Raw genomic sequence first — 8,217 nt, 5'->3', positions numbered from 1 at the left:
ATGCAATTAACTTCCAATGCTCATTATCACTTTGATATTTGAGGTACTTTTAAATCTGGTGAATTTGTACTTATGATTTCTCGGAAGTGAGAAAAGAAAACAAGTTCAATTTTCCAGATGAGTAGCTGGATGATAATTATCTGTTAATATTGTTCTACATGTTAATTTTGGTAATGGTTTTATTATATTAAGGACTAACAAGTCATCTTCAGTCCTTCAAGTCAAAGTGGCAAGGAAAAAAGCAGTGAAGGACATACACGACCCACTAAAGCAGCCAGTAACACAGTGCTTTGGGTGCAGTTCTGTTACCCAAAGCCTCCTGAGAAGATGAATCAGGAGATGAGGTGAGTGATGTCTGCGGAGCAAGATCCGCTCGGAAAAATTGACAAGTCCAGAAATACAAGGACCGAGCACTTTGCTCCCGCAGGCATTTGGAACACTGAGGGGATGATGTCACTGAGGGGGTTGACGTCACCTGGCGGCTGTCAGTTGCAGGTGGTGGTTGATGCCGGCAGGCAGTGCAGCCATGCCCGCTTCGCAGCCCGCCCTTCGGGGTCGCTGCCACTTCGCCGATAGGTGCCAGAACGTGCGTGCCAGCGGCCGCTGGGGGCGCCCCTACCCAAGTATGTTTTGTTCCCACTTCTTGCTGCCTCGGGCGGCGCTGTGCGAATCGCGTGCCGTCTGCAATGCTTAGCGTCCCTTCCTCTTCGTTAGCAGGTCCCATCAGAGGAGCCGCAGCACGACGGCGTGCCGCTACCCAGAGATACGCAAACGCTGCCCGGGCATCCGTGCTCCAGCGCTTGAGACGACATGGAGGAAGACAGGGTAACAGCACCCAGACAAACACAGTCAGTAGCCAGCCCCCCATGATCCAGCAGATGGGAGGAGCTGTAGGAGGATGGGTTGCTACTACCCAGACAACCACAATTGCAAGCCAGCCCCCCATGATCCAGCAAATGGGAGGAGCTGTAGGAGGATGGGTTGCTACTACCCAAACAACCACAATTGCTAGCCAGCCCCCCATGATCCAGCAAATGGGAGGAGCTGTAGGAGGATGGGTTGCCACTACCCAGACAACCACAATTGCTAGCCAGCCCCCCATGATCCAGCAGATGGGAGGAGCTGTAGGAGGATGGGTTGCCACTACCCAGACAACCACAATTGCTAGCCAGCCCCCCATGATCCAGCAGATGGGAGGAGCTGTAGGAGGATGGGTTGCTACTACCCAGACAACCACAATTGCTAGCCAGCCCCCCATGATCCAGCAGATGGGAGGAGCTGTAGGAAGATGGGTTGCCACTACCCAAACAACCACAATTGCTAGCCAGCCCCCCATGATCCAGCAGATGGGAGGAGCTGTAGGAAGATGGGTTGCCACTACCCAGACAACCACAATTGCTAGCCAGCCCCCCATGATCCAGCAGATGGGAGGAGCTGTAGGAAGATGGGTTGCCACTACCCAGACAACCACAATTGCTAGCCAGCCCCCCATGATCCAGCAGATGGGAGGAGCTGTAGGAAGATGGGTTGCCACTACCCAGACAACCACAATTGCTAGCCAGCCCCCCATGATCCAGCAGATGGGAGGAGCTGTAGGAAGATGGGTTGCCACTACCCAAACAACCACAATTGCTAGCCAGCCCCCCACGATCCAGCAGATGGGAGGAGCTGTAACAGGATGGGTTCCCACTACCCAGAGAACCACAAGTGCTAGCCAGCCCCCCATGATCCAGCAGATGGGAGGAGCTGTAGGAGGATGGGTTCCCACTACCCAGACAACCACAATTGCTAGCCAGCCCCCCATGATCCAGCAGATGGGAGGAGCTGTAGGAGGATGGGGTGCTGCTTCCACGAGAAACACATACGTTATCCGGCGATCCTTGTTAAAAAACAAGAGAGGAACCATGTCCAACTACAAGAGCGGAGCTGTAGGGGGATGGGTTGCCCCTACTCAGACAACCACAATTGCTAGCCAGCCCCCCATGATCAAGCAGATGGGAGGAGCTGTAGGAGGATGGGGTACCAGCACCCAGACAAACACAATCCCTAGCCAGCCCTCCATGATCCAGCACACAGGAGGAGCTGTAGGAGGATGGGGAAACACTACTCAGACAACCACAATCCCTAGCCAGCCCCCCATTATCCAGCACAGGGGAGGAGCTTTAGGAGGATCAGGAGACACTACTCAGACAAATACAGACCTTATCCATCCACCTGTGCTCCAGCACACAGGAGGAGCTGTAGCAGGATGGGGAGACATTATTCAGATAAGTACTAGACTTAGCCAGCTAGTGATCCATGACAAGACAGGAACTGCAGCAGAACTGGGTGCTGGTACCCCAAGGAACAGAAATCTTATCCAGCCAGCCGTGTTCCAGTACAAGGGAGGAGCTGTAGGAGGATCGAATGCTTCTACCCAGATAGACAGAAACCTTAGCCAGACACCCATGATCCAGCACAAGGGAGGAGCTGTAGGGAGATTGGGGTCAGCTACCCCGAGAAACACAAACCTTATCCAGCCAGCCGTGTTCCAGTACAAGGGAGGAGCTGTAGGAAGATCAAATGCTGCTACCCAGACAGACACAAATCTTAGCCAGCCTCCAGTGATCCAGCACACGGGAGGGGCTGTAGGAAGATCAGATGCTGCTACCCAGACAGACACAAATCTTGGCCAGCCTCCAGTGATCCAGCAGACAAAAGGAGCTGTGGAAAGATCAAATGCTGCTACCCAGACAGACACAGATCTTAGCCAGCCTCCGGTGATGCAGCACACGGAAGGGGCTGTAGAAGGATCAAATGCTCCTACACAGATAGACACAAATCTTGGCCAGCCTCTGATGATCCAGCACAAGGAAGGGGCTGTGGAAGGATCCAATGCTCCTACCCAGATAGACAGAAATCTTAGCCAGCCTCCAGTGATCAAGCACATGGAAGGGGCTGTAGAAGGATCAAATGCTGCTACCCAGATAGACACAAATCTTGGCCAGCTTCCGGTGATCCAGCACAAGGAAGAGGCTGTAGAAGGATCCAATGCTGCTACCCAGATAGACACAAATCTTGGCCAGCCTCCAGTGATCCAGCACACGGAAGAGGCTGTAGAAGGATCCAATGCTGCTACCCAGATAGACACAAATCTTAGCCAGCCTCCGGTGATCAAGCACATGGAAGGGGCTGTAGAAGGATCAAATGCTCCTACACAGATAGACACAAATCTTGGCCAGCCTCTGATGATCCAGCACAAGGAAGGGGCTGTGGAAGGATCCAATGCTCCTACCCAGATAGACACAAATCTTAGCCAGCCTCCAGTGATCAAGCACATGGAAGGGGCTGTAGAAGGATCAAATGCTGCTACCCAGATAGACACAAATCTTGGCCAGCTTCCGGTGATCCAGCACAAGGAAGAGGCTGTAGAAGGATCCAATGCTGCTACCCAGATAGACACAAATCTTGGCCAGCCTCCAGTGATCCAGCACACGGAAGGGGCTGTGGAAGGATCAAATGCTCCTATCCAGATAGACACAAATCTTGGCCAGTCTCTGATGATCCAGCACACGGAAGAGACTGTAGAAGGATTAAATGCTGCTACCCAGATAGACACAAATCTTAGCCAGCCTCTGGTGATCCAGCACACGGAAGAGGCTGTAGAGGGATCAAATGCTGCTACTCAGGGAAATGTAAACCTTAGCCAGCCACCTGTGATCCAGCACATGGGAGGAGATGGAGGAAGACGTCTTGCTCCTGCCCGGAGAAACATAAACCTTATCCTGCCAGCTGTACCCCAGTGCAAGGGAGAGGGTACAGAAGGACGGGGCACTCCCGCAGCCGTTATCCAGCCTCCTGTGCTTACAAAGAGCACATCAGGTGGCAGCCGTGATGGAGCAGGACCCTCTGGTGCCTCTGGTTTCGGAGCATCAGGCAAGAGAAGCGCGGTCTCTATGCAGAAACAGAAGGCGCGCTCTGCGTTAAGCAGTGCAGACCCGGGTGATGGCCACAGAGATGGACAGCGTGGACAGCAGAGAGTTTCGTAAGTGATGACCCTGCCCCTTGGGAAGTGCTCACAATGAGCAGATTAGGGGCTTACTGGCTTCCTCTGGATAATGGAGAGGACGCATTCCAGGGGATGGAAGCTGGGATGTGTGGGGGGAACCATAGAAAGCACTGGGGTTTTGTTTCTCTTACAGACCTGAAGTGATTTACTTGCGGTTCGATGATACGGTAAAACGCTTTGTCGGGATGTCTGTGTGTCCGGCAGAGTGACTGTTGTGTCTTTCACAGATAATTGTAGTATTCTTCAGTTGTTCCCTCTGAGCAGCGTCCTATGGATTTAATTGGGATGGCTTTGGGTATTTGAGTTTGACTTTGCTTTTTGCCGTTTGGCTTCTGACTGTGTAATTTCTTCTTTTGCTGTTCTGTTTTCTAGTGACTGTATAGTGAAAGACATGGCAACCTGGGAATCTTCTGGACAGTGGAGGTTTTCGTGTTACTCTATTGTGAAGGGCAAGCCTAACATTTCAGGTCGGTACTGTTTTTAGCCAGCCTTGCTGAGTGCAGTGCTGCTACTGTTTAGATTGCATTTTATACTTGTCCACACTGCTATGCCTCAGTGGAAGCACTTGCAAGGTGAAGACTTGCCTTGCAATGCAACAGGTTGGGATATTGGATTACAGTATTTCCTTGGTGGTTTTGCACCCCCGAAGTTGCACCAGGAGTCCTTTTTGTGTCTCCAAGTAGACCTGGCTTGTCCCAGATGGTGTAGCAAGGGCAGTTTCTTGTGTAACTCTAGAGGGCAATTTTGTATTTTTGTTGTATTTCTTTTGGAGCATGCTGATTGGTTGCCTCCCTGCAGGCTTTCCAGAGTTCTCCCCTGAGGAGGTGCGCCTGGGGTATTACAACGGCAGTGCACAGGACAACACTGGACACTATGTAAGTATTTAAACAGCTGACCTTTGGTGTGGACGCTTCAGGGTAGGAGTGGGTACTGCTCTTCAGGTGGCCACTCTTGACTCAGCGAATACCAAACTCGAGGGGAACGTAAGAATGCCCTCATACGTTCAGTTTTCTGTGCACTGAGTAGAAAACAACAGGAGCTGCTGGCCTGAAGGTTTTGCCGTAACTGAGCAACCTGACCTGGCTGTAGGTGTCCCTGTTCATTGCGGGGCAGTTGGGTCAGATGGCTTTACAGTGCCTTCTGACTCAAACAGGTCTATGATTCTTCCTTCTTCTTTCTGATAACTGCATGACACAGGCCTCACCAATTATGCAGGTACAAAGCATATTATCCAAAGCATGAGTTTCTGTTCATAAAGTGGGCAAAACCTGAATCGTCCGGTCTGAAATTTCTTTTCTGTAGGTCAGATCACTTTTGTTCCCTCTTTTAAACAAAACAAAATAAACAAAACAAAAACAAAAACAAAAACAAAAAAGAAAAGAAAGAAAAAAAAAAACCAAAAAGAAAAACCCAAAAGCCATGCCTCATAAAAGCATGTTTGTGTCTTCCCACATTTAGATAAATGCTTTCAATCAGTACATGCAACAATGGAGAAGCAGGCTGCAGGAGCTGAAGGCTTCAAATGCCTCGAAAAAAGCGTCAAAGGTAAGCGTTAAGGAAAGGTAAAATATTTCTGTTCCTGATATTGCTTTTCTCTTATATCTTGAGAGATGTTTTTTCTTAGGATTCACATTTAGACAGAGCTCAGGGTTCAGACTTCAGCACAGGCAATGATTGTTCCTCGCTCAGAGAGCAGACTGAGCCATAGCACTGATACAGATAGAGTCATGCAACAAACTAGAACAAGTGAGAGGAGAATGAGAGCTCCAAGAGGTTTTGGTGATTGCAATTACTTTTTGCCCGTCACTCAGCAGATTTCTGCTTCTAGGGTGCTTGCAGACAGTAGCCTGGGAGCGTTTTGTTTAAAGCTGCAACTGCTTGTGGCCAGCATTTGATTAAGTTCCTCAGTGTTACGTTCAGCTGGGTGGCACACACAGGCTTTTGCTTTAAGCGTGGATTGAAAGATCCTTGCCTGTGTTGGGATGTAGTTCTCATGGATGTATTTGGAACTTTTTCAGCCGTCTCAGAACAAGAATGCGGTCACTCAGCCGTTGCCTTCTCTTGGATCGGGAGGACAGCAAGCCCCAAGCACTGGGTCCCCAAGTAAGTTTCCGCATAAAGAACCAGCCATTAAACAGGCGTTGATAAGTGTTCTTCTGCAGTACTGAAATGCAGCAGTGTTTCAGTATGGCAGGTGTACCCATTCTGAGCGTTCTGACCCATTTCCTCACTGCAGGCTTTCCAGAGAGCAGCAGCAGCGGTGCTGCTGGTTTGTCCTCGAATGCAAATCCCAGCATCCCATCTGGAAGCGCTGCAGCTGTGGGGAGCTCTGCTGCTGCCTCCAGTCCTCCTGCACGCAGGATGACGTCCTCCCACAGCGTTCTCCATCCCGTTCGGACTCGTGCTTCTTCAGCTCCATCTGCAGCCCCCTTCTCACTTAACGCTTCTGCAACGACCAGTGGCTGTGGAACTTCTGGGCTTCCTGTCCCTGGAAGTTCTGCTGCTGCAAACTTTTCCAGCATTGCTCCGCTGACAGCTGCTGGAACTCCCCAGGCAGCGACAGGAACTTCTCACTTGGGTGCAAGCAGTGCTTCGGCTGTACAGACTGCCGGTGCCTCTGGACACAACATCACGTCCGCGCCTTCTGCATTCCCAAATGGTATCAGAGCAAGCCAGTTAAATACACCAAGGAGTGAATTAAGAGCCAAAGGGCTGAAGAAGATTAAAGTCAAAAAGTTCAAGCTATGAAGGGTCCCTCTGAAACCACCACCTGCAGGCCGTTTAAGGATTCAAGTTAATAAGTTAAGGATTCAAGTTAGTTAAGGATTCAAGTTAAGGATTCAAGTTAATAAGTTAAGGATTCAAGTTAGTTAAGGATTCAAGTTAGTTAAGGATTCAAGTTAAGGATTCAAGTTAATAAGTTAAGGATTCAAGTTAGTTAAGGATTCAAGTTAAGGATTCAAGTTCATAAGTTAAGGATTCAAGTTAGTTAAGGATTCAAGTTAGTTAAGGATTCAAGTTAATAAGTTAAGGATTCAAGTTAATAAGTTAAGGATTCAAGTTAGTTAAGGATTCAAGTTAAGGATTCAAGTTAATAAGTTAAGGATTCAAGTTAGTTAAGGATTCAAGTTAAGGATTCAAGTTAATAAGTTAAGGATTCAAGTTCGTTAAGGATTCAAGTTAAGGATTCAAGTTAATAAGTTAAGGATTCAAGTTAAGGATTCAAGTTAAGGATTCAAGTTAATAAGTTAAGGATTCAAGTTAGTTAAGGATTCAAGTTAGTTAAGGATTCAAGTTAAGGATTCAAGTTAATAAGTTAAGGATTCAAGTTAGTTAAGGATTCAAGTTAAGGATTCAAGTTAATAAGTTAAGGATTCAAGTTAGTTAAAGATTCAAGTTAAGGATTCAAGTTAATAAGTTAAGGATTCAAGTTAGTTAAGGATTCAAGTTAAGGATTCAAGTTAATTCTGAAGTTATATGTCTTATTTGCTGTTCTGTGACTCTTCCAATAAACAAAGTTGTGATGGAGCAATGAGTTGGAATGCTTTCCTCTGACTTACGTTTTTGTTTAATCTCTTTAGTCTTCCCAATAAGATATCTTGTGGTATCAGCATTTCCACTACAATGATCTCGTTTCATAGATCCTGGAGTACTGGCCAACCAGATGGTTTCTGCCAAATGCTTCTCCCACTGCTTAAATATTCAGCCCCCCATTGCCTTCCACATAGTTTTCAACAACACACTGTACTGTTTGATTTTACCAGAAGCTGGTGCATGCAAGGGAATATGATAAGTCCACTCAATTGCAAGGGATTTTTCAAAATGTGTCCATCTGACACATCTGAGTCACCATCTGACTCAGTGCTTTCTGGAGTGCCATGTCGCCACAGGACTTGTTTCTCCAGACCCAATATGGTGTTTTGGGTGGTAGCATGGGGTACTGCGTATGTTTCAAGGCACCCAGTGGTTGCCTCCAGCATGGTGAGCACATAATGCTTACCATCGTGAGTTCGTGGCAAGGTGATTTAATCAACCTGTCACGCCTACCCATATTTGTACTTTCGCCATTGCCCATAGTTAAGTCCACTCCTCGTCTCTAGCCCACCTACATGTTGCATTTCTTCCTTCACGGCCCGAGGTTTCACTGAGACAGAAATAATTCACCCTTG

At 48.2% G+C, this 8,217-nt stretch overlaps 1 protein-coding gene across 1 annotated transcript; it reads left to right on the top strand.

Annotated features, from left to right (window-relative positions):
* Positions 1 to 526: 526 nt before the first annotated feature.
* Positions 527 to 6,984, top strand: LOC149917397 (uncharacterized). The gene is given in 7 exon segments (XM_090142126.1): positions 527 to 623; positions 718 to 4,024; positions 4,421 to 4,515; positions 4,847 to 4,923; positions 5,507 to 5,593; positions 6,067 to 6,151; positions 6,285 to 6,984. Coding segments are annotated over 7 exon segments (4,335 nt in total). The 3' UTR covers positions 6,872 to 6,984.
* Positions 6,985 to 8,217: the final 1,233 nt, after the last annotated feature.

Source organism: Phasianus colchicus, chromosome 6, assembly GCF_987193195.1.
Source record: "Phasianus colchicus chromosome 6, bPhaCol1.hap1.1, whole genome shotgun sequence".
Taxonomy (NCBI): Eukaryota; Metazoa; Chordata; class Aves; order Galliformes; family Phasianidae; genus Phasianus; species Phasianus colchicus.
Note: the sequence above shows the minus strand (reverse complement) of the source record. Positions and strands in the feature narration are given on the sequence as shown.